Source organism: Atractosteus spatula, chromosome 3 (genome assembly GCF_055471065.1).
Source record: "Atractosteus spatula isolate fAtrSpa1 chromosome 3, fAtrSpa1.hap1, whole genome shotgun sequence".
NCBI lineage: Eukaryota > Metazoa > Chordata > Actinopteri > Semionotiformes > Lepisosteidae > Atractosteus > Atractosteus spatula.
Window position 1 is genome coordinate 31104816 of NC_142708.1, and position 27997 is coordinate 31132812.

Consider the following 27997-nt stretch of genomic DNA (forward strand, 5'->3'; position numbering starts at 1 on the left):
GAAGCAGAATGTACAACTATAATAAGTAAAGTGTATGGGTATTTACACGTAAGACATAGGCTGCTGATTTTACAGCGTAATGTTGCTAACCAAGGTAAATAAGTCCTCTTTTCATTTGTTTTCCTTTGTGGTAGTGTTTTAATTAAGTACTGAAGATGTTTACACGGATGGAAGAAACAAATCTCCTTTCTGAATTTCGAAAATATAAAATGACACAAAGTGTAAAATAATGTTTGGCTCGACTGATAGTTACATCTTGTCCTACGTCTCCACTTTTACTGACACTTTCGCTCCAGCCGTGAAGGATCGACGTTGTTGTCAGTTAAAATTTGAACTACAGTATAAACCTCTGCTGAAATGATAGTCCATACAGCTCCATTACTGCACTTAAGACGGGCTTTTCTATAATACCCCCAAAAAGAACTGTTGAAGCATTGATCGTATTCCATCATTAATATTACGCTAAAATAGCAGATTTGTTATTAATATATTTAGACCCAAATTACTGCATTAGCAGAGTAGGTGGTTAATAGTTTGCACTTTAGAGAGAGAACCATATTAATTTGTAATGACGTGACTGTTTTTAACAGCTCATAATAGCTAACTGACTTTTTAAGTACCGTGTCTATGAATAATGTAGGAGAAAGACGCTTTTGCAACTTGATAATGCTCTCTTTCAACGTACGGGCGAGCAATGTCTTTCCAAACAAGTTTATGTTTTTTCTACAGTGAGTCGTGGATCCATCGATATTCTTGGTGGAATACTTGTTAGAAAAGAGTTTTCAAATAGTAAGTATTTTTCTAAAAAAGTCTAAACCTTTCCATGTGGTAAACGGTAAAATTTACCATTTGACTAATACTGTAACGCATACGGCCACCATTGCAGGTTGTTCGATCCGGCTTACTAGCGCAGTGCTGAGGGGAGATTGCCCTTTAGCTCAACTGGCTGGGGCTCAACCTGAGGCGGCAGTGGCGAGGGCGCATACTCACGTGAACCCGAGAGCGCTACAATACTTTTTTTCTTGCCTTAGCAAAATTGTCAAAGATCTGTATTTCATGATGATTTCCATTTCATGATTATGAAATGTTTTTTGCAGTTTTTTAGTAAAATCAGATATAAAATGGTAAAAACAAGATACTTTAATCTAGTGTTACAGTCTCACAATATTAAGTGTTGTAACTTGATCTGTAAAACAAAGCACAAGAATCTTTTGAGTGTAGAGTGTGGTACACAACATCTTTGTTAAATAAACTATAAAAGGCTATACGTTTATAGCAATGGAGCAGCATTGTGCTAACCCCATTACACCTGTGTGAGTGTGCCATGTAATGCATTATCATCACATTCAGAGTCCAGCTCTGCCTTATGCCCTGTGTCTGCTACACTATCCATTGGATCGCTGTGTTCCTCTAAGAATACAGTTACTGAAAATGTAGGAATTAATACCAGTGACTGCTTAGTTCCAGAACTGCAATATTTGGGTTACAATATTCGAGAATATGGAAAATTGGTTCATGGTCTGATACTATAACAGTACAAAAAAGATCTATTAGGTTTAGCTATATAGATTCAAATAAATTCATTCAAATCAAAGCTAAAATTTAAAAAGCTATTTTTTTTAAATAGTCATAGTACAGAAGCACAGGTCAGGTTCTTTTTTTACTGGAAAGTGCTTTGGAATAAAAGGGCTTAAAGAGTTTCTGAAGGGTGCACTTTGTGCTTTCAATTAATAAACTCTTGATTAATGTTGCAGTATTTGGAAGCAATGTAAAAACTTGCTAATTAATGGTATTCTAGTCATGATTCTGGTTGCCTTTGATGCAGGAAGAGTTAGATTACACTAGGCAGAAGGAATGCTTTAATATAATTGTGCTTGCTATTGACAGACCAATCTCCGATGACCATTATTACAGAAATTATAGGATTTGCATCCAAGCAATGTACTGGAAATGCATAAAGAGAATCCTATTATGTAAGACTCATTTAAAAATCTTGAGATGTAAGCTGGATTTAGTACTGATGGTTTTAACAGGCTTAAAATAATGAAGGTTGTCCTGTTGCAAAATAGTTCAACATCTGTTTCACTATGTTACAGTATAAACAGAATTAAAGCTTAATGAATAGCACAGTGTACACTTCTTTAATAATTAATCAAAGAGCTTTTTTATGTGTAGTTGTACTGAAACAAAAGATCACTGTACAGATTAGAAATTGACTCGGTTTGTGCTTTAGAAAAGCATAGATACTGGCTGTTAGTGACTTATTAGGTTTTGCAACCCCCCTGCCATACAGTATTACAAGGATGGATGTTGAAACAGAATGCATGGTTTTTAGCCTAACAACTCACCACATGCCAAACAGGACGTTTTCCTTCTGTTTTTCTCCTCAGGAAACAGGAATGTACAGTATGCAAAGTTACACAAACAGAATATAATGTGAGATGTCAGATCCAAAACTGTCAGAACATTAGCAAGCAGACAAATAGTTTGAGTCATATTTATAGCACATTAGTCTATTTTCTGTTGTTGAAAGAAAACAGCCTTCCAGTATTTAGCTGATAGTTCCAAAATAAAAAAAAATTAATAATAAGTGGAAAGTGAGTACTGTAGGTTTTTGTGGGCATTTGGTGTTGTGTTTGTACTGTAGCTGTATGCAACTGTTTTTGCACTTATCAAATTACATAAATATGACCCTGCCTTACACTCCCTGCTTTGACTGTTGCTTTAGTCCTCCATTTGAAAAATTAACCTGAATACTGATGGATTTCCCTTGATGATGGGCTAAGAGAATAAAATGATGGCTTTTCTTTGTCTTTTCATCATTCATTGCTTGTCCAAGGGTTTGGTTAATTTTATTTTTGTCTATGTAAGTGTCGTGACCAATTCGTGGTGAATCTCTTTTCCTGCAGTACTGTTTTTTAAATACATTTAGGATTGCCAGTTATTTCTGTTTTACACACCCAATTTAGATTCACCTATGGTGCGTTGTGGACACCTTGACTGGCAGCTGCGATCCCAGTGACTGCACTCTGGGAGGATGAGGAAGCCTAGGCAGACTCGTCTGACCCAGCCACTTTCGAGCTACTCTGAATGAGCTGTCTCCCTCATTGACAGTACAGCAAACTCCCAGTAGGATTATACTGAGAAATGAGAGAACCCCCAACTAATCCCAGTCTAATCTCAGCAGCTCTCAGCATCTTCTAAAGGCGCTTCAGAAACTGAAGTGTAAAAAAGTAGTTGAAAACAGTCTGGTTTCAAAACTGAGATTTTTTTTAATATAAATGAGATGTGACTACCATTCTCTTGTGAAGAACACCCTTTATAACATGTACTACATCTATTATCGATTCCCATTCTACTATTAAGATGCGACTACTACTTATGCCAAATAATAACAATAACAGAGTAAATTTTCCTTTGACAGAAGTAAGAACGATGGACAGGGTAGCAAAAGACACAGATGGAGCCTCCTGTTCTGAGGGAGGTCTCCTATCCAGGATGGCCTTCAATGACAACAAGGCTGGAATGGAGGGCATAGACACGGACAAAATCAACAAGATCATATTGGAAACCTCAAAGGTAAGCGCAGGCAGGCTGTGGGATAGATGAAAGATTTTACTATCTGTGCTTAATATCCTGCAATACGCTGTCCAGTAGTCTGGGAGATAAAAGTTCTCATTTCCTGGAAATTGTTCATTGTCAATGTTTAAAAGGGTTCTCACCCTGTAGGTAATGATTATGTCATTAGGTGCTGAAGCACAAGTTTTATTTTCTGTTGATTTAATGTCCAAAGTACCACAAAGGGTGATATTTTCAAAGTATTTTTTTTTTTGGCCATTTGAGTGTTAATGCAGAAGATAAAGATAAAATACATTTACTATACAGTTAAACATTTGGAAACTCCATGTGCGCAGAGGAGAGAGGGAGAGTAATATTGTTTATTGCTATATTTTATATTATATTAAATTATCTACACTTTTAGATGATATATAGTTCATCCTTGACTATATTCCATAGATATGCTAATACTGTTCTTTCCTGAATAGGGCAACTGTTTCCTTTTTTTAAAAAAATACACACTAAAGATGTAGTGTGACAGCAGTCTAGCACATCTTTTTGTTAGCAAATCCATGCAACTGAGTAGGTTCTTGTGTGTAGGTTTATACAGCAATTTGCTGTTTTTTTTAATAGTTTAATTTCTTCTAATTGTGGAGCAGTTAAAGTGCAGTCTTTCCCAAAATCTAAGTAGTGGCTCCATTTGTACTGTATATTAACACATTATATCAGGTGAAACTCACCTTTCCTGTTGTAAAGGGAGCATAGCTGGCACTCAGCACATTTATTGTATAACTTCCTCATTAATGTCAGAATGCGTTTTCAATTGAGAGACGCCAAACTGTTCCAGTCTATAAATGCATGAACAATTCAGTGATCAGAGTGAATAAAAAACACCAAAACAGTCACTGTGTTCATTTTGTTGTGCCTAAACCTTCACAAAAATAAGAAGAAAGTAACTGTTCTGAGAAACTAACACGAGACACATGTCCTCATCAGTCTGTTGAATAATATTCTATTATCCTTTCAGGAATGTAAAGGTATTAGTGAATCCAGGCATTGCCACGAAGAAGAATGATCAGTAATATTCTCTCACTCCTAGGCTTTCTGTATATTCCAGGCAGTATAATACTATTGTGTATATATATACAGTACCATGCAGTGATATATAATATAGCCATTGTTACCAGGGGCCTTTAACTGTCTGGATGAAATGGCAAATGAGGTTATTTGGAACCAAACCCTGTCTTATAGAAATGGTGATAACTGCAGTTATGTGTCTTGACATAAACTGATCTCCTGACAATTGTCATAATATTTACTGAGGCTTGTGAGAACCCTGGTTTAGAGAGGACAAATCACAGTTCTCCCTCAGCAGGCTCCAAATCCACACACCCTAGCACTATCAATTCAGATTCATGATGAGTAGCTATTCCACACATTAGGAGTTATGTTTCACAGAAGGCTGATATTGGTGAAGAAGTCTAACATCGCCTAAAATCTGCAGGAGCAGTCTTTGGTCACCTGAAGAAGTGGATGTTTGAGAATTTAGACATAAAAATGAAACTGATGGTCTATCATCATTAATCCTATTTTACTACATAATGTTTGCATGGGGGAGACATAACCATAACATCTCCATAACAATTATATTCCCAACACTTTTGGAAGAAGATTTTACATATCAAGTGGCTGCACAGACTCGGCAACATCAGTGTTCTATCTCAAGCTGGTACGGCAAGCACTAAAACTATGATCATCCACCATCAGCTCTTTAGGGGTTTGCCTTTCTGTCTGCATATCACACTCCAGGCCCTCAAAAAGGGATGTCTTCTCCCAGGCAAGCCAAGGCAATCACACCAGAGGACAACAGAAGAAATGTTTCTAATATGTGGTGACAGCAAATATGCAGCATCAACTCCTGGGAGATGTAAGGTCCTTGACTGCACCAGATGGAGGACATTGGGAATGAGCCCAGCACTTTGTAACAAATAGGTGTCAGAACAAAGAATAAAAAGCATCAGAGAGAGCTCACTGTGACTGGGCTGCTGGTTTTTTTAAAGAACAGGCTTGATTCTATATATTTGAGTGCATATTCATAAGTTTGGAGCATACAGCAATTTTATATTTATCGCCACAATTTGGTTCATGGCTCATTCCAAAATGTATTGTTTTCACACAACACACAACTTTATTCTGAAGATGCCCTGTTTTCCTTCTTGACTAAAAAGCATACTAGATCTTCCAGAATGTGCTCTAGAGAGCCGTTTTGCTGAAATAAAGAATGGGTTTTCAAGTTCCTCTTAACTAAAATATGGATGTTTTGTTTTGTTTTGTTTTGTGTGGAGGGATCGAGGTTTTATGAGAATGAACGTAAGAAGGAGCAGCAGGTGAACCTAAAGATTGAGAGAATGATGCAGCAGAAAACACAAATCACTGAGCACCAGCTGAGGAAAGCACAGATGCAGGTACTGAACAGTAACATTTCCTTAATTTACATACCCAGGATTCAGTTCACTACAGTCTGACATCTGTTTATATAAAGAGGTGTTTAGTGGCTGCTTTGCAGAATTTTAAATTCCTTGTGGACATTTCTAATGTGAAAGAGTATTAATTTTATATCACTTGTGCTGTTAAGTTAAACTCCATGCCGTGTTTAAACAATTTTGAGATATGCATATGTATTTGTTTGCATTTACAAAGTGCCAGCTCTCACTGCTAAAGAATATCAGCTTTGTTGAGCGTGTTTGTTTTTCCATTTTAAACTTTAAAATTCAAATGTTTAGTTCACTAACAACTCACTTCTTACTTATAAGGATATACATAACTTAAAAAACAAATTATTTACCTAAATAGTTCAAGTCACAGCTTATCAATTGTGGGCAAAAGTAGTGAGTGATAAAATATTTGATACACAATGCTATGAAAAGACAATTAGCATAAAAACATATGAGGCGGTTTCCAATCAAAATGTTTTGTTTTTTTTAAATAGTGAGTGCTAAGGGCTTCCTTGGAGGCTAATACCCAAGCACAGTTTGAGCACTACGATCATGGGTTCAAGCCTGGATCATGTCACTACCCGACTGTGACCAGGACCTCCAGCAACTCTAATTTGTCTTCTGTTAGACATTTTAAATCCTTAAAAACTGAGATTACACAGGTGATATTTTTTAAATTACAAAATCAGTAAGCAACCTAAACATTGGCAACTTACAAACTGCAAAGGAACAAGTCATAGGTTTATTCCACTTCACACCCGAAGAAGGCTCCACAGCCGAAACGTTGTGTTTCATTTCTTCTCTTTTCGTAATGGAATAAACCTATTACTTGTTCCTTTGCAGCCTACGCATGCTGACGCAGCTACCCACCTGAACTATACAAACTGTTTTTCCCCAGTAGTGAGAGTTTTATAGTACAATGAAGCCTTATCTTAATTAAAACACTTGCCAATTTAGTGTAGAAAAAATGGTGTGAACTGTTTTGGAGAGATACATATAGTTGAAATGTATATGTTAAGATAAAGAAAAAAGTAAACACACACTCCACAGTGCGTCTTCCGAAAAAGATTTCCTGGCATGTTGTGGGGCACAAACATAAATTGAAGTTATGGGTTTGTTCTGCTATTGCAGGTGAAAACCAAACCAAACTTTATATGTGGTCACCCATTTAAAACTGATCCTCAGCAGCGACTGGAGTTGCCAGCTGAATGGTTTAAAAAGTAATGCTAAATTGAGAATACAAACGCTGCCCTTACAGTATGATCCTAGCTCAGGGCAAAACTATTTTGTAGTTGATAAATTCTTTGCCCGTTGGTTTATTTTGAAGGTTACCGAAAAGGACGACAGCATCGCCTTTTGCAATTTCAATTTTTATTTTTTAATTACACCACAAACAGTATGTATTCATATCTAATAAATTTTCAATAAGGCATATTTATCCCTCAAGCCAGTCAGGAGTTACACAGTAAATTAAGGCCTAATGATCATAAGACTGTAAGAAACCACAAGACCCTTATTAGCACAAATTTATACTGCTCTTCCTTGTAATGAGTAAGACTGCCTTATTCTGGAATTCCTCACATATTTCAGGATTAACCCCATCTTGCTCATTCTAGATCCATCCATCCATTTTCTAACTGCTTTATCCAACACAGGGTCGTGGGGACCTATTCTGGCAAGAAACAAGTGTAAGGCAAGGCAGGATATGCCCTAGATGGGATGCCAGTCTGTTACAGGGCACACATAGACACACACACTCACACTAGGGTCTATATTCCTACAAACCAATTAACTTACCAGTATGTCTTTAGACTGAGGGAGGGAAATCACACAAACACAGGGAGAACATACAAAGTCCAAACAGATAACACCTAAGGGACTGAACCCAGGGTCCCAGTACTACAAGGCAGCAATGCTAACCACCGTGCTACCATGATGCCCATTTTTGTTCCATCTCTTGCTTTAAAATATTCTTTCAGGTATAGTTGGCTCTAAAATTTTCAGTAGCCTTTCTCTACTGCATTTCTATGATTCCATGCATTTTATTTCCGAATAAGCAAAAAACAAACTTTAGGTGGCCTATACTGCTTTCTTCCTCCAAGATAAAATCAGCATGCCAATGAAAATCATAATGAGCAGGCAGAAGAACTGAACATTTAAAGCATTTTGTGAATGAAAGTCTATCATCCTGTAATTTCCTCTATATAAACCATCAAAAAAAAGAAAGGTTAATTTAATTTTTGGGAAGAAAAGCTGCTCCAGAGTTCAACATTTATTTATTATTTTGAATGTTTTTATATTGTCAGAAATTCCGTTTTTTGTTCTTTTCTTTTCTTTTGGTAATATCAGTTTACAGCAACAGTAGGAAATGGAAGTTATATTGTACATGCACCTCCTCTGAGACACACTGTATGTCATTGAGGTATCCAGCTGTTTTTGTACTAGTAGACCTGTATGCAAGCAGCAGGTAACCAGTGTCCTCTAGAGGAAGACACTGAAAAATACTAGACAAGATCTTTAGAGCACCCAACCCATCTTTTGCTAGCCCACCCAAACACGACAGTGCTCAGTAATTTTAGTGCTGCCCAGTTAGATTTCCAGTTTGATAGAGGCTCATTTTCTTCTGGTTGTGCCCCTTAAGAGACCCCCCCCCCCCCCCCTTCTGAGTTCTTTATTTCATGATGGAGAGCCCTGAAAATACTTACTATGACCACCACATCCATACCATTTTGTTTCAAAATTGTTTTGTGATATAGATATAGAAAATATAACTTTGAGCAAAAGGAAAAACTGGGAGATACTTTAAAAATCATGAATAATTTCCGCCTATTTTAACATTAATAAACCATGGTCCCATTTAAGTCTTTATATCACTTTGTTTTTGTAAGAAAAAGGAGAGTGCTCTGCAACGTTTGCTGTAGGTGCTGTATATCATTAGCCGAAGGCTTGTTCAATTATCTTAAGGATAACATTGATATAGGGGCGGCAAAGTGGTGCGGTGATTAACATTGCTGCCTCACAGCTCAGTGGCCTCGGGTTCTATTCCTTGGGTGCTGTCTCTTTGGAGTTTGGATCTTTTCCCCAATGATGCTTTGTTGCATGGGTTTCCTTCCACAGTCCAAAGACTTACTGGTAAGTTAATTCATTTCTGTGACAAATTAGCCCTGGTGTGAGTGTGTACATGTTTGTGTCTTCATCTAATGTGTGGACTGGCCCTGCACACCCCCCCCCCCATGACCATCTATGCCCTATGCCGTTAGAAAATGGATTAATGGATTATGTTGATGTATGTAAGTGTCTAAAATATAGGGTGACACAAATTAAGAAAGCTGAATGTCTCAAGGCTTGTTGGCAGGATATTAAGTTAAAGGATGAGTGAAGGCTTCTGGCAGTAGATCTTAAAGAATAGATGCTGAAATGGGTTGATCCCTCAAGGTATTCACAAGCAAGCTGTTTACTTTTTGAACATGCAGCCCTGGAGGAGGTGAGCAAGATGCTGATACAGAGATTCATATCGGTGAAAACAAAGGCTCTTTATTTAAAATGAAGTCAGCATTGCCCCATTATGGTTGCGGGCACACAAAGTATACAAAAAAGAAACGGGCATGTGACTATGAAACCAAACAGAAACAGATCTAAAAACAGTCTTTCCCTTTTGAAGAGGCTGAAAGCACCTCACAATACTGACTGACCTCTTTCTCATGCTGGTAAGTCATTCAGCTGGAACTCCTAAGCAGCTACCTTCCTAGCCTACCTTCTTGTCTACTGCATACTTACTGTTGTGGTTTTTAAAGGCAAAATTAATTATGCAGTCAGCAACAATATCCTTGACACTCTAAAAATTAAATATCAATAACAGTTTTCAATACCTAGATTAGGGTGTTGCACAGACAGCTTTAACCATGCAGCACTCAGACTTCTGAGATCATGCATACCTCCCATAAAAACAAACGCATTATTCTATTACCTACCTAAATAAGTAGTTGAAATAAAAAATGCTATTTAGAGGAGGAATGAATGATTTTTCATGTATCTTGACTGCAGATACAATATCGTCAAACTATTCACACCCAATTGTTGGATGACCCCGGACAATGTCCTCTTTCCTTCAATCTTGTGCAATTTTAATTCAGCAATGATTAGTTGTGCACATCTTCCCTGGCCTTTTGTACCATTATCCACATGATACACACATCATATTTGCACATCTGCAATCCATTCTTCCATACATGGTGTTTTACAAGCAGTGACTACAAAGACATCTCCAAGAAAAGTTTGATTGTTTAGAAAATGAAGCGAATTAATTATTTTAACTGATTTGTGCATAGTGTACATACTTTCATTACAAACATGCATAATAGTTTTGCATAGGAATGGGAGAATGCATGTTTAATGCCTCTTGGTTTCATGAGTGTCCAATTTTATTCTCAAAATTTCTACAAACAGGGTTGAGAGATTTCACAGCAACTTCTAAGCAAGGACTTAATTTTGCTTCACTTGGGTAGCAGGAGGAAAGACTCAGTCCCTGTTTATTACTGTTTGTTACTCAGTCCCATTCCAGTGGTGCGTGACACACATACCTGGTCTATCTCCTCGTTCCTGGGTAAAATGAAGCTCAGATTACTTCCTAGCCAAACTGAGGACAACCCAGTCATATTTCACCCACAGTGCTCATTTCATCCCTGAACAGATGATAACAGTAAAGTGATCAGACAACACTGGGGCCATTCAGCATTGCACTATAATTAAGAAACATACTGACCCTCTTTAATCACCTGTCACTCAGACTTTTGGAATGAGCCGAAGTAAAGATGAGTTAGTGTTGAGTAGCATTTGTGTGATTAATTTTCTAGTTTGATTTATGTCAATTACAGACAATGTGAAATGCAAATGCAGCTTCCCAAATCCCAGCAATATATTGTATGTTATAAAAGTTGGTCAGTATATTGAACTCTTTGAAAAATGCTCCTTTTTACCCAACTATATTCTGAGATCTTCCCTAATCTCTAAAGTGATGATGACTAATATTCTGGGGGATTAAAGTTGTTAAAAAGGATTAGACCTAATCTAGGTGCAATGCACTGCAGGGCAGGGACAGGTGCTGACGGCGGTGTTGTGTTGTGGCCGGCAGGTGGAGAAACTGACCACAGAGCTGGAAAGGGGGCGCGAGATGGGGCGCACCATTGTGCACGTGGACATGGACGCCTTCTACGCCGCAGTGGAAATGAGAGACCGCCCTGAACTCAAAGACAAACCTATGGCCGTGGGAGTAACGGGCATGCTGGTAGCGATCTAGGCTTTGTTTTCATCTCTAGGCCCCCAAATGACACTGTTGACAAAACATGACATTGATTAGTCTTGAGTTCTCTGTTCTGTTAACATTGCCTATGTTCCAAAAAGGGAAAATACATTCTTATACAATGAGTCAAAATGTGAATATGTACATAATTTTAGATGTGTATATATACAATACATATACGAGTTGTGACAACCTATTGATCATTTATTTCTGCAGAGTTGCAGGATTAAGTATTCACTCCCTGTGTTATACATTTGTTGACTGTAAATCTTAACCGCCATTTCCACAATGAGTGAGTATTCAGTAAATTCTTTTCCCAAACTATTACATATGCTGCAGCAGTGACTAGCATTATTGGAGATGAAAGCTGTCCATACATATTTCTGAGAGTGTGCACTGACAAATCTTGCAGATATTTTGTCTTCTGAATGTACTTTCACTTCTCAGTGGTCTTGCCATGAAGCAACCATTGATAATTAGCAGTATGACCATTTGATTCCTGATGGCTGTTCTTTCTGAATGAGTCACGAGTGATATTTACAGAAGTAACTCTAAAAATAGATATGGTTTCAGTCACTTAGTGAAGGCAGGAAGGTGATTTGTTTAGTGTTTAGCCTGGAGACTGTGCAGCCTGTTCAATCAGTTGTTTTTTTTTCTATCATGGGGTTTTTCATGAGTTTTGCTTCCATGTTGGCAATTAAGATCAAAGGCTACTCTTTTCCATTCACTTAAAGAGGTGTTTAACTGTTGTTAATCTACTGATATAGTGTTTCATTAGCATGTATATGGGGTAGTTGTCAGTCTTGAGTGTTAGAACATTATAATTTTTCTTTCTATTTTCCTTTTCAGGCAACTTCTAATTATCATGCTCGCAAGTTTGGAGTACGTTCTGCAATGCCTGGGTTTATTGCAAAGAAGCTCTGTCCCAACCTGATCATAGTCCATCCTAACTTTGACAAATACAAAGCAATGAGTGCTGAGGTAAATCATCCGACTTCTGCTTTAGGTTACCTGTAGTCTGATAACGAAGAATGCCCTTTAGGAATTGCACAGTATCCGTTCATTTGTTAGCTTAAAATGCCGAGGTCAGGAATTTATAAATTGTCCATTCTTCAATATTCTACTTTGTCTAGGCTTTATTTTTTTCCCAGTGGTTGCCAACTTTAAAAACAAACAATCTTATACTGGTGCCTCTCAGCTAACTCATTAAGTGGACTAATCTCACTTGTTTTCCCTCATTAACTAAACATAAAAAATGATTAATGCGCTTAATTGTAAACATGCACTTTCATTTTTTATACAAGTAGTATATATTCATGCTGACAAATATTTTCTGCATGTATAGACAAACATAAAAAAGACTTAAATTGCACTGCAGCAATGCTGAGCAGCATGGTGGTTAACCAGCACTGGGGCCCTGTGTTCAGTTCCAGACCTGGGGTGCTACAGTATCTGCTTGGAGTTTACACGTGTTTGCGTGGGTTTCCAACAGGTGCTTCAGTTAATTGGCTTCAGAGCAAATTAGCCCTGGGTGTGAGTGTTTGCGTCTTTGTGTGCCCTGCAATGGACTGGTGTCCCATCCAGGGTGTATCCTGACTTGTATCTGTTGCTTACCAGGATACACTCCAGATCCCCTGTGACCCCAAATTGGTTGAAGCGGATAGAAAATGGATTATCTTCAATTATTTAAATATGTGGCTTTATTTTCTTTAGCTGTACTTTGATTTCAAGCCTGCCCTGTGCTTTAGAAGTATTAAATAGTTCTTGTTTTTTTTTACCCTTTTTCTGTTTTAATTTTTTTGCTTTGATAAACATTTCTATACAGTATGTGATCAATAAAATATTCATCCAAAATAATAAAAAATAAATAAATGACAAAGTATAGAAAAACACAAACATTATGCAGCAGCAGAGTTAAGAAGAAGCACGTAATCAACTAACTCTTTTAGGTCATGTGAAGGGCTTAAAAACTGGCTAAAATTTTTACTGTTTATTTATTACAGAATGATCAGTGTATTCTTTGATGCTTTACTTTGTACTTGATAAAAGAGACAAAAGCTTCAGATATTGTGTGGGAGAGTGATCTATTCTGTACTCTGATTTTATCCCACTCTTACTCCTGCTCATAGGGGTGCACAGATATGCAAAGGTAAGGCATTGATGGACCCAGTCAGTGAACAGGATTGTGGGAGCTGGTCACTTTATCTTTGTTTTTTTAAATATATTACATTACTTTAATGTCTGAATTATCTTTTATAACAAGAAGTGACCCAATTATCCTTATTGTTAATTTGTGCCAAAAATGGTATGAAAAAGAATAAAAATCTATTTATTGATGAAATATTGAAAGATGCCCCTCTCCCATTTTGGTACTGAAGTGCTACCAATTTTGTTATGTTGTTTTTTCTGTGTAGGCAGTAGTCACTGTATCCATTTCTTCTGTATCAGGGGATGATCCATTGTTCCTAGATAGCAGTATTGACATAATTATATTTTTGCAGAGCTGGAAAAGGGTTGGAGAAAGCATTAGAGCATTAAAACATTAGAGCTGAGAAGTCGCCATTAGGCCTAATGAAACAACTTTGTAAGTGATGTATCATAGTAATATCATTTTTTTTATTGTGAGCTTCTTATTGTTGTTTTTTTTTATCCAAGGTGCGGGAAATATTTACAGAGTATGACCCCAATTTCCTGCCCATGAGTCTGGATGAAGCCTATCTGGACATCACAGAGCACTTGGAGCAGAGACAGAGCTGGCCAGAGTCCATGAGGACATATTACACCAGAACAGAGAATTCTTCTGAAGGTGCCAAACAAATTTACTGTGTCAAACCAAAAATTTTTTTTACCCACGCAAAATGAGTGTTCAAACCAGTATTCAATACTTCAAGAAAATGATGACACACATATATAGGCCAGTGCTGAGAATTGCTTCCGAACCCTAAGGTCAGCTTTATTGCTCTTTTACTAATTCAGTGTTGCTTTTAATCTCGCATAATACATTATTATATTCCACACTTGGAAATACAGTTCCCAATAATCCTGGAGTTTTAGAGAAAAGAACATGTTCAATATTTGGTAAGAAATGGTCCAGACTTAAATCTCACTGAAATAGATTCATACCACAACTCATTGAATCATTTTCATACAGAAGTGCTTATTGTGTATTTCATGCAGATGTACAGGGTTTGTATATAATTTCTTCTGTAATATTATTGTAGGGGAGTAAATCAAAAGCTTCCTGCAGAAAGCCATAACATCATATAATTACGGCTTCCTCTAGGCATATTTTCTCCTGTGTGTTTCCCAGAGGGTACTGCAGGACACCCAGTTTTAATAACTGTCCATATGATTAGTCACCTGCCAAAATTAATTAATCATTACTAGCTGAATGATAAAGGAATGCTTTAAAATATAAAAACAAGTATTTAATCCAGAGTTGGGGCAATTGAGAATACATGCAGCAAGTTGTTTGAAAAGCAGGTTTTACATGCCGCAAGCTTGGAATTAGCATTTTGTTTTTAATTATATTCCCATCCAATTGGAATCACCAATTATTTTTAAGATGTTTTCTTGTAACATGTCACTAACCAGAGGACACAAGTAGGTAAAAGTACATTTAAAACCAAGAACAGAAGGCACTGTTTTGTCCAAATGTGGGATGTGAGAGTATGGATCAACTTATCCAGCCTTGTTGTTGAAGCCACTACCTTGGCTTCTAAACAACAAATGGCTGGTTGAGATCTTTGAATCAATTAGCTATTAAGTACCAAACTAGCTAGATGGGCCAAAATGCCTCATCTAATTTGTAACATTTGGTATGTTCCCACTCCCACTCAGGAGAGAAAGACATGAACCCTACAGTCCTCCATTTCATCATCTGACATGTTGGAATCTCCTTAAGAGCATTAGAAAAGGGTTATGGTAATAAGGAGAGATAAAAGTATTCTTTAAGTGTTACATGTTATTGATTCATCTGCTTTGTTTTTCAGCAGAGACAGACAGGCTTAATGGGAACACCTCCCCTGTGCTGTTTGAGGACAGTCCTCCAGGCCCCAGGGTCTCTTACATCCCTGTGGTGTTTGGGCTCTCTGCAGAGGAGGCTGTGAGAGAGATGCGGTTCCGCATTGAGCAGAAGACTTCACTCACGGCCAGCGCAGGTAAGACAAAATCTGTTATTTAGGGTTTTTAGTACTTCTCGGTTTTTCAAGAGCTGGCGTTTTTTATTTAGGTTCCTGATGAGTCTTGCTGTGCCGAAACCATTTTTTGAAAACATACATATCCAGTGGTTAATTTATATCGCAATTTTACTTTAAATGGGAGCCATATGCTTTTTAAAGCAGTGTAAGTCAACCATTCTGGGCAACTAGAAACCCCAAACAAAGCAAGAGAAGAAAACTATTTTTATGTTTTTTTATATGTATATATTGGTGAACGTTTTGAAAACTTTGCATCAGAATAATAGATAACTTTATTTATGGTACCACGGCAAGTTGCTTGGGGCTTAAAGACCACAGTTTACATGCACCACTGAAGTTTTAATAATTGTATTTAACTTTGATAATAAAGTGAAGTCTATGGATTGGATAAAAAATCTTTCACAAACAAGGCCTACTATTTAGCAGTTGTCTGGTTAGTCAGAAACATTCCAGTTTACTGTTCTGTTTCAGTGTTAAAATTGTTGTAAATAAATTAAAGTATGCTAATCCATACCTGTTTACATCATAGATAACTACACTTTGTTTTTTAAGGCATAGCACCAAATACAATGCTTGCAAAAGTGTGCAGTGACAAGAACAAACCCAATGGTCAATATAGGATCCCACCAGACCGAGAAGTCGTAATGAACTTCATCAGGGATTTACCCATTCGGAAGGTAGGCATTTACTTTACTAAGAGTAGGTACGTCAGGCCTGTGTTTTGACTGCAAATATTCTCTTTTCCATATGTATAAAGGTTTATTTATTAGAAAGGGACAGACTTGAAACCAGCAACCCACACCCACACCAATGTTGTTGTTACACCCCCTGTTAGTAGACTTAAGTACACAACACATGTACATATTTTTCAAATTTCTTTTGTAAGTTTTGGGTTTTTTTTCCCCAGGTCCCTGGTATAGGAAAAGTGACAGAGAAAATGCTGAGGGCTTTGGACATCACTACCTGTTCTGAACTGTGCCAGAAGATGGCACTGCTCTCCCTTCTTTTCTCTGATATCGCCTGGCATCAATTTATGCAGATATCCCTGGGTCTGGGCACAACACGTATTGAGAGGTCAGCCTGCCGAAATATACAGTATATATGTGTGTAAAGTGTATTTGCGTGTAGTATGTAGGCATTTTTTGTTAAACTTTGCTGTACTGAATGGTGTTTTCATTTGTACTTTCTATTATTTACTGTTAATTTTAAGGCCTCAATTGTACTATCTTAGTGGGCAAAAGAAAAAATTTGTACAGTATACTAAAATTAGGATTTTGTTTTTAAAGAAGAGATGTAAAATTCTCCACTGCAGTAAAACAGTTTAAGTTCTTTTGACTCATTAAAGGTGATTGTGTCTAGAAAACATTTAAAGTGTTACAAGTGTGCGCATAAATTTAAGTGTGTTTTACTTCATTTTTCCAGTGATGGTGAAAGGAAGAGTATGAGCACAGAAAGGTACGTTATTGTATATCATGAAAACACCTTAGTATATATTGCTAAACTTTGCCTAAGTGATTCTTAAAATGTATAATACATTATTTGCGAAATAAGACTTACATTAAAGAGTCTATATAATATTATATTTCAAAGGGAAATAATATCTAGCTGCAGTATAAAGATAATTGTATTTGACATTTTCTGAAGATATTGATTTTCAAATGTGTTCTCATAAAGCCAGGAAAAGTCTTTTATCTAAGCACACAGACAGAAACAGTTTGAGAAAGTTCTGAGTTAGGATACGTGGCAAGTTTGCAGACTCTCTGTGCCTTTAAAATTTTTATGTGTTGAACTTGGCTTTTGTATGTTATTGTACGTTATTCTGTTTTTTCTGCTTTGAACTATTTCCATGTTCCTTGGCATATCATTAAAGTTAAAAGATTAGTGTACACTTTTGAAAAAACAAACTGTTATGTGATAAGCTGTCTATAATTGTCTTTCTTTTGAGAAAACAGAACTACATTGTGATTGTTTCAAAGGTGGACAAGGTGTTATGCCCTTTTCAAGTAATCTATTTTCCAACATCCTGAGTGGAATATATAACATTCAAATTTACATGTGAGCCAAGTTCTTCACTAATATCACACATCTGTTGGAGGCCTAGTCAGTACTGTTTGAGTCTGATGTCGAAAGTGGCTTGATTTGCACATAGTAATCAGTCTGATGTGTATGTTGTTACACCTGTTTCCCAGGATAAAGCTGGACTCCAACTAGAGTGAAGAGAGTGTGTACAGTCTGTGTGTATTAGGAGAATAAAAATAACAATTTCTAAATTGTTTTTGCAATATATTAAATAGACACATTCACCTTTGATAAATGTATTTTGATTCTTAAAATACCGTATAAAACGGAAAACCCACTATAAGGTAAAAAAAAATCACTGTTTAAATTATTTTGAATTGGTCAGTTGCTACAGGTCATCTTAAGCCCAACTGTTTAAACCCAACGGACTGACAAAGAATTACAGACTGTAGTTATGGAACAGAAGCTTCCAGAGTAGTCAGCCCTGAAGAATGGAAAATGATTGTTTCTCTCTTTGTTTCTGCCTGCAGGACTTTCAGTGAAATGAGCAATCCGAAGGATCAGTACAGTCTCTGCCACGAGCTGTGCTGTGACCTTGCTGAGGATCTACTCAAAGAAGGACTGAAGGTGAGGGAGTGTCCTCCACGCCCAGCACCAGCTTTCAGTCCTGTGGTCTGCAAACTCCCCGCTGCAGCTGACTCAAAACGAACACGTGATTAAGGCACCCGAGTAAACCCTGAAAAATAATAATAATAATAATAATAATAATAATAATACTAATGGCTTACACTTATATAGAGGTTTTTTGGACACTCCACTCAAAGTGCTTTATAGGTAATGGGGACTCCCCTCCACCACCACCAATGTGCAGCATCCACCTGGATGATGCAACAGCAGCTATAGTGCACCAGAACGCTCACCACACATCAGCTATCAGTGGGGAGGAGAGCAGAGTAATGAATGGGGATTCATAGATGGGGATTATTGATTGGTAAGGGCCAACAGGGCTGAGGCAGCAATGTTAACAACTGTGCCACCATACCGTCTAAGTTCCCACTTATTCATTCAAATTATTTTCACTTTGCATTCCTGCATTTTAATAAAGTTATCTTCCAACATAAACCTAACTAGAAAATAAAATATTACTTTAGAATTTATTTTAATTTGGTTTAAAAAGGCATGTTAACTTTAGTGATCCCTTTTATACCTATGCTAATTGAAAAATACTTGCAATGACCCCTTTATGGTCTTTTCTAGTGATATGGTTGCATGTGCAGTATTTCATTTAAAGCTTCTAAATGAGCAGTCCCTATGGAAAATGATTTATAACACTCTAGAATTTTGTGTGTGTCGGAGTTTTCAGAAAATAGGAAGTCACTTGGAGCTATGTGATTATATTCTCATGTCAGATATAATGCAGTGCTCAAAGGCCAATTGAAACAGCTTGTGTTTTTGCAGTGAAAGCAATTGTGCAACCAAGGGAAAAATAAACTGAAAAAAGCCAAAATAATTATTAACCAGGTTTAGATCAGAAGAGCTCAGCATTTATAGAACAGTAATCTTTTGTTTAAACACATCCTTTCTGAATCATCTGACCTTTTGTTAATACATTGTGAAAATAACAAAAAATAAGACAGATCTAATTGAAAAGAGAACTGAAGCCGAACTGAAAGGGAAAAAAAAGGACTGATTTTAAATGTGAAACATGAATAAATAGGAAGCTGCTCTATTAGTTTTATTCGCCAACTATGAAAAGGTATTCAGATGAAAAAAAACTTACACATTTAACTTATAGGAAGTATATGATGCAATTATCTTTAAAATCATGGAATGATGGTGGAATGATGTAGCATAGCAATAGATAAACTATGATTACAAATTGTTGAATCTGGAAACCCAGCTTCCAACTTGATTGCCTGGGGCCATGTTCTGCTGCCGCATATAAGTTAAATGTTTGTTCTTTGTAGGTTTTTCCTACATTGGTTTAATTGGAAAAAGCATACTATACTTTAAATCTGAACTATGAATTGCATGAATTCCATGGCTACTTGTTTACTAATGGGGGTACATGATTACCCATGGAGAATCTTCCCTACTACAGGCAACAACGCTTACCCTGATTTCTGAAACAGAGGGCTTTGTGCTCCTTCCAGAATATCCCGCTTTCCAACCGCGCTGGACAGCAGTTAAAGCTGTAAAACAAAGAAAGCAATCAGTTAACGAATATACCTGGCAGAGCGAGACTGCCTGAATATGAACCTAGCCTTGTAATTACATCTTGGCAGTGGATCGGCATTCATTCATTATAACTCCGACTGCTGTTAAATTCCAAGTCACGTACAGAAGGATGCCAAGGTGACATAGAGGCCAGCTGTTCCTTGTTCTGTAGCTGCTTTTTTTTCTTTCCTCTGAAATCAGCAAGTGGATTGAGTAGTTAGGTGAAGAGATAGAGGGCTGAAGTCTCATCTCTTTGATCTTGCACCCATTGGAGTAAGTGGGTGGGTGAAAGGCCTCAAGGGGCTCGTATCCATGACCCTCCAATTGACAGATCTTGGTTCGTGCTGGTAGAAATCTTGAGGGTCAGGCTACAGCAGATAAGCGTTCGGTTTGGAACTTGGTTGGTTATTCCCAGTCCCGAATAATCTTGTTTAGACTAATTATTCTCAGAAGTTTTTTGGGATTTGTGATGCTATTGTAAAGTCACCCCTTTTTGATTCTATTCAAGAAACTGTACTTTTTTCTTGCTGTGGAACTAATGAAGCTAAAGTTGTGCAGGGTCCTCCGGTGGCTGAAAAGGGAATTTGGTCTTTGGAATATGGTCCCCAGTATGGCACAGTTAAAGTAAAAATTAGTCAAGCAAATTCTGCAGAAAGAATGAAAAACCCATATTATCACCCAGTTAAACTTTTATTTATGACTAAGTCGTTTCTTTTGAAATGTTTCTTACACATCTATTCTTACACATCTATACATATGCTGCAATGGACTGGCTTCCTGTTCAGTATGTATCCTAACTTGTACCCATTGTGTGCTGGAATAGGCTCCAGCTCCCTCAGTGATCCTGTACTGGATAAAGAAGTAAAAAAATGGATGGATGGATAGATCTATACATATCAAGATATTCAATGGGCCTAAGTACTCTGGCCCAGGACATTTAGGATCGGTTTATCTAGTATTTGAGTACAACACATACTGTACTGTGCAGTTGAGAGATTCTGTCCATATTATGCACAGGCTTTAAGAAAAGAGATGAATTGTGAATATATGGGAATAAGTTAAAGTGGCATCTCATAAATAGAACAACTATACTTTTTTACAGGGAAAAACAGTTACTTTAAAGCTGAAGAATGTGAACTTTGAAGTGAAAACAAGAGCTTTTACTCCGTCTTCTATCGTCTCCACTGAAGAGGAAATATTTGCTGTTGCCAGGGTTTTGTTGAAAACAGAGATCGACAATGCAAGCCCTCATCCTCTGAGACTGAGGCTTATGGGTAAGACAACTTTCTTGAACCTAGTTCTTCATCCAGGAAAATAGCCTGGAAAAGAATAATTTAATTCTAGCATAATCAGTCAGTTTGACAAATCATAGCAGCTTGCAAGTTTACAGTGTGACATTAGATCTAGTCCAGGAATACATTAGCATGGATTTTATGTAAATTACTGTGATATGAAACATTAGTCCATACTCATTATGACATTGCAGTTTAACAACAATTTGCATCCCACGCAAACAGATTTCAACTTAATGTTTTTGCAACTTGTCCTTTCAGTGAAAAACCATTAATGTATTCATTATGTCTATAAGAGTTACATGCTGGTGTCAGAGTACTTTTGTACCCACCTCCCAGAATTGAAAGAACAGTTTGCACTCATCGGTGTGTGATTCCTTATGGATTGTTAACAAGAACACTTGTGAGAATAAAAAAAAAATCAGACCTCTCCATAGTTGCTATGAGCTTTAGTGCCTCAGAAGAAGTGTCATTCAGAGCTTGTGACATGAAATTAATTACAACACAACATCTGATGAGTAATCCCATTAATCAATACATTAGTGTGTCCTTTCTCATCATAGATGCTATTATGAGTACTGCAGGGATGCTGACCTAATTTCACAGCTGGGAAGTCACAGCAGTAATGTAAATTTGCCAGTGTTAGAGCCATGTGTAGGGATGTCTCTGGGCAGTGGTCCGCAAAGCCTAGAGAACAGATTACAGTCAGTTACTGTACCTTATATGCTAAACTCCCCTGCTACAGCAATCCTGTCTGAAGAGTGTAATCAATTGGTAATGAATTAAACTGGTTATTTCTCTATACAGTATGTCCATAACTAATTTCACTGTTTATTTACCATAATAGGTATTTAAATGAACTAAACTCTTCTAATTAAAAAAAAACAGAGCATCACTTCTCACTGAGTGATTAACGTTCACATTCATAAGAAATCCACACATTGTTTTGTCACATTATAGTGATACTGTGTCTTACCTATGTGAGCAATGCCAGCCATGTTCATATTTCTCTGTACCTCTAAAGATAATCATAAGTACAGTATATGTGATATTATGACCTAAAAACATCATATTAGACCTTGGTCATGTTTCAGGAGAAAGATGATAAAAAGTATCCCAAAAATTAGTAAACTTTATAGCCATTTGAGCTAATTTAGCCCATTAGAAACGAGTTACACAATCTATCAAGTCTGGAAAAAAGTCAGTTATGCTTTATTCAGACTTGTTAGATTGTGAGATAAACTATGGAGTAACAGCAGTAACTGAAGTATTTCCCAAGCCTCTGAATGGCAGGCTTTATACTCACACTGGTAGGTACTGTAAGTTAATGTCACTGACTTATTTTGCTTGTGGAATAGTGTGTCTTTAAACCCAGCTTCCATGGATAAAAGACATAAAAGTGTCTTGAATAGATATTCATAGTTGCCTCTGCTGTCTTTTTTAACTGTATTTTCATTTCATGAACATAATTATCATTTGCATTTCCTTTCCCATTCAGGAGTACGGGTTTCTGGATTTGTGCCTCAGGTAGACAAGAAACCCCTGCAAAAGAGCATCATCAGCTTCTTTCAAGCAGGGAGACAGGAGACGTTGGCTTCCACTCAGGTTGTGAAGGAGGACCCCAGAGCCAGCCAGCCCCAAGAAGAAGTGACCTCCAGCTTCTTCAGGAAGAAGAGAGACGCACAACAGCAGTGCGAGCCTCGGCAGTCTTTCTTCGAGAAAGCCCGGGCTCAGAGGCTGAAAATGCAGGCCATGCAGGAGGTGTCTCAGGAACCTACGTCCTGCAAAGACACGGAGCAGGAGGGAAATGAGCAGTCCACGAGCAGAGAGAGCATTGGCAGCATGGAGCAGCACTTCACGTGTCCAGTATGTTTCCAAAAACAGAAGACGAACAACCTGGAAGCCTTTAACCGACATATTGATGAATGCCTGAGTGCCGTTTCCATAGTGGAATATTCTAATAGGAATTTAGATACGGAAGACTTTATCTTCGATGATGACAGTAACTGCTCAGACAGGTCTTCCTCTAACAGGACACCTTCTAAATCAGGCGGGTTTCTGGTTTGGGCACAAACTGAAGATGACGAGATGGCTCGTTGTGGCACCACACAGAACCTCTCGACAAAGCTCGACGATTGTGTGTTAGAGCTGGAAAAGTCAGACCCTAGCATTGCAGGCGCCACTCGCAATCTAAATGGGGCCGATTTGAAAGCGAGCTCTTCCTACAGCGGCCCTTCAGACGTCACTCGTGGAAGTTCCAGCTTTGGTACCGCCTCTTCAAATGAAGAGCCAGCGCCAGCTCTTCCTGACCTGCTGCCCTGTGTGGATAATGGGAGAAAGTGTGAGGTTGCCCAAGCCATGGTCGGAGAAAGTGCCTTCAGTTCTTCTGCTGTTGGAGTCCATGTAGACACAGCACTGATTTGTCCGGTGTGCAACATGAAGCAGAAAACCACTGACCTGGCTCTGTTCAACAGGCATGTAGATGTGTGTCTGAACCAAGACGTTCTCCAGGAGCTTGGAGAGGCAACGGCGAGCTCGCACAATTCAGATTTCACATCTAATATGAAGAGCAGTGGTTAGTATCGATTTTCAGTTCTATTTATATAAGAAAGCAGGCCTGCTGTCTATCCACCCTCCCTCCCTGACTTACCATCCATTTCGATCCGGACAATTTGGCCGTGCATCATTTCTTGTGGAGCTAATGCTTAAATTCTTGGTGATGGCGGCAGCAAAAAATTATTTTAAAGCTTTAAAAGAATCAAAGATTGTAACTGTATTTTTACTCAAGAACATTCTTTCTTTTTACTGCAAATACTTCACCTTATGGACTGTATATAGAAATATCATTTTTAATAGCTGGCTTTCTCTTAATAGTTCTGACTTGCAGAAAATGCAGTTTTGTTCAAATGTTTCCATGTAATTTCAGTTCTGAACATGCTGTGTCTGAAGTAAGGAAAAACATTCAGAGACAGAATTCACTCAGGAAACACCTGTCCTTTTCACCTTAACAGTGACATTTCACAGCTTTAGACAACCTATAATGAGTCCCTTTGAGTCTGTCAAGGGAACCTAGAATTATGTAATCTAATTAGGGAGTCCCACCAAACTGACTACAGCTGCAGCTACTTGTTACATTATCTTTAATCATAGCCTGAGCTTATCATTCCTTGAGTTACATCCTCACAATTTGTTTCCACTTTGCAAATATTTCTTTCATAACATGAGTGGAAATCGACTATTTTTCTCTCCCTGATTCAGTGACTGATAGAATGTGAAAATTCTTACCAGATGTATTGCAGACTGTATTTCTGCACCGATTATAGACTACTTGTGAAACTTTTTAACCATAAATATAATAAGCCTTCATATTTTCACAACATTTTTTATCTCATACTCAGAAAGCAAGAGTATCCTAAGAAGACATGAACCAGTGTATAAAAGGACAGCAAACTACCTGCTTTTTCTGGGATTTTTTAAGTCAATACTATTAAAGCAGGCATCAAAAGCTGTTCTTAAAGTATGTACAAGAAATTACAGTGGAGTCTGCAGAAATTGTTGTAGAATGGGTTAATGTTATGGGCTATGTACTCTTAAACGCCTTGTAGAAGGATTAACAGTAGTCTTTTAAGCATCAGTATACTGTATTTAAACATCTGGGATGTACATATGATCATCATGCTTTGAATTTCACTGAGCTAAATTACTACCTTTAAGCTCAATATTCTTTTTAAGGCTCCAGTGATACAAAAAGGTAAGTCAACAAATCAGATTCTTTAAAATTCTTTAAAACCACTTTTGCAGCAGCTGGTGACAAAAAGAAAAAGAAAATGATAACTTGCCAAATATTATATCTTTTTAGCGAACTATAAAAATATACAGTGCAGACATCAATCTATTATAGGATATTTATTGGTCATTGATGTGCAGGCTCAGAGCTTATTCATGTTGCTTTATATCTTTTACAAAAATTGTCCTTCTCCTTTATCAATTTCAGCAGCACGTTATTGAAAGCCAAGGTGTCATTTCACCATTATATGAAAATTGCAATTCAAGGTGCCCTGACCTTTTCCTCTGTGAAAATTGCTTGTTGAATCAATTTTTTCCCAATTTAATCCAGATAATGACTGAGGCATCTGTAGAAGCCATTTAGTTCATTCATCCTAGTTTAGAAGATTGGTGTCATTATTTGTTCAAAGGAAGAACTTCCTAGATGCTGTATAAAATGATCTTGAATACAGCTAGAACACTTCTTCTAGGAGCAGATAAAAATAGATTTTCATCTTTGATATGAGATTGAGTCCAAATGTGCAGTGATGCCCATTGATAAAAATGACATATTTTTCCAGCAGAAAAGTTAGAGGAAAATCAGAAAGTTCCAGTTTCAAGGAACAAGCACAAAAGGTAAGGCGGTGACATAATCCAGGTGTTTACAGAGCATGTTTTTGAGAGTTAGATGTAGTTGTGATTTATTGAAAGAAATCAAGTACTGAAATAAAATACTTTATTACTACTGTATAATTTTGCAGTACAAAATGTGTATTTGATCAAGATATGTGTCTATTTTCTCTACCTCCAGGCTACTGAAATTTTAAGGATATTTAGGAAAGACCTACTTTTGAACCTTTTAGCTTTCTAAGCCCAGTAGATGTTACAGCTAGAAACTAATTTGTGGTGACACACTGAACTGGAAAACAGCAGTGGATGCTTTTGAAACTGTGTTTTGCCTTTGGAAAAAAGTCCACCCTTTTGTAATAATCTAAGCTTCAATTTCTTTCTAAGATTCTTAATTTGTTCTTCTTGTTTCAGGCAAAACTCCCCATCTCGCCATCCCCCATCAAAGAAATCCAAGCCTATTTGCAGCAGGAACACTATAGACAGGTTCTTTAGATGAAGCAGGATGAAGTAGCTGTTAAAATAGTGCTAAACCAGCAAACGTTTTATTGCAGTAATGTTATTTTCATCAATGAAGTCTAATGACATGAAGTGAAGCAAAAATGCAATTAGTATGAGTATGAAACAATCATGTTCATCCATTTCTGTTTTTTTAATGCTGGAGTGGATAAATTGTGGAATATAATCTCTTTTTCATTATGATTAAAGAGTTAGTATTAAAGCTGTAAAAATTAAGTATTTGAAGTTAAGATATGAAGAATCATGGTGGTGAGGATGTAACTTGGGCAGTGTGGTGGATTGCTGGGCTGCTACCTGTGGGATTTCCCTGTGTCTCTGTGCATTTCCTTCAGGTACACCGATTTCCTCCCACAGTCCAAAGACATACTGGTAGGTTAATTGGCTTCTGGGAAAATTGGCACTGATGTGAATGTGTGTACGTTTGTATCTGTGTGTGCCCTGTGATGTACAGGCATCCCATCCAAGGTGTATCCTAACCTGCGCCTGTTATTTGCCTGGATAGTTCTGGCTCCCCCATGACCCTGTACTGGATAAAACAGAAATGGATAAATATGCACATAAAATAACCTTGTGCATAAAGTTAAACTAAAATCTAGGATTTTCTGACTCCTTCAGCCAGTCATTCTCTATTTGATAATGGATCAACACACTGTTCATTATTGCTGAAGAGGCTGTTAAGATCCTAACAAAATAGTCTTTTTGCAGCCTGTCTTAATGGAATCATTTTGGGTGTATTATAGACTGAGGTTAATTCCCCCATTAGAAGAATCAGGCTTTCCCTTTTGCAGCAAAGATAACTCTGCTCATGCAGTGCTGTTAATTTAATTATGTGAAGGGCCTGCATTTTTATCACATGATGAGCATTGTTCATTAGCAATGGGATGGGAAGATGGGATGAGATGTTTCTTGAAAACTGCTTATTAGTGTTCACTCTTTTCTAAAAGCAGAAAAGCTTTTTTGAAATGTATTTTAGTTTTTTTATTCTATTGATAAAAATAGATTTTTAAAATACTGTAGAAAGTGCCTCATCACAATCGGACCAATGAAGAAATGTGCAGCTTGAAGCACTTCAGTTGTAAAGTGATCTTGTGTAGGTCCCGGTCAGCCTGTGCAGTGATGCATTGAAATGGCTCTTCCTGGGGAAGAATACATTCAGAAACCTCCAGCCCAGTAAGTAAGCCACTGGGACTATAGATTACATTCCATGTGATCTACGTAATTTAAAGAAAATTTTTTAAAATATAAAAAATCTAGTTTGCATGAAGATGAGAGGAAAACAACATATAACTAGACACAATACTAAAACAATCCATCAAAATTACTAGTATCAAAGCGTGATTCTATGTAAAGCTGCTGAGCGTGGCTGTGGCTGCCTTCGTTCTGCTAGTTAAGCCACCATCTGTTCCTGACTGCAGCAGGGATCCGAGCTCAGGATGCCGTAGGTGTTACAGAGTTTACCAATATATCCCATCAGTCATGGCCATCACTTCCCCATTCACCTGAAAGAGGCTCTGTTGAAAGCAAGAGCTTTACAACATAATCACTTACAGAACCTAATTTTTAATGCCATTATGTATTCATTTGCTGTTTTGAAAATTTTACAGTATCTAAAACATTGATGGCTGCTAATTGTGGAACTCGGTGTCATGCTATCTCTAGCTAGCTGCTGATGTATGTTTCTGGCACTATGCACAGTAATATCTTATAACTGAGACTTTGACATTCTGAGATTATAAGGATCAAAATTTCAAAATGCTTACTGTTTTTATTTGGATGACGACTGATCATCTTTTGAAGTCTTCCTAGTATACATACGGTATGTTACAGTTTAGAATTTCAGGCTATGTTATCACACAGTCAGCCATATATAGATATATAAATATCTTGAAATGCAAAAAAAACTGTCAGGGCACTTTTTAAAGAATATTTAATTGATAATATAAGTTTTGAATGTTTCTACAATAAATATATTTATTTTGATTGTGGATTTTGTTTTAAAGTCATTTA

The 27997-nt window shown here is 37.3% G+C and overlaps 1 protein-coding gene across 1 annotated transcript; it reads left to right on the top strand.

Moving 5' to 3' along the window:
* Positions 1–35: 35 nt before the first annotated feature.
* polk (polymerase (DNA directed) kappa) lies at positions 36–27997 on the top strand. Its single transcript, XM_088909858.1, has 16 exons — positions 36–94; positions 730–789; positions 3425–3579; positions 5904–6023; positions 11185–11337; positions 12202–12333; positions 14008–14158; positions 15345–15512; positions 16104–16228; positions 16459–16625; positions 16974–17006; positions 18101–18197; positions 20890–21061; positions 22578–23654; positions 25426–25480; positions 25886–27997. Exons 3-16 carry the CDS (start codon positions 3436–3438, stop codon positions 25968–25970), a joined length of 2679 nt encoding a protein of 892 aa, XP_088765984.1. The 5' UTR covers positions 36–94; positions 730–789; positions 3425–3435; the 3' UTR covers positions 25971–27997.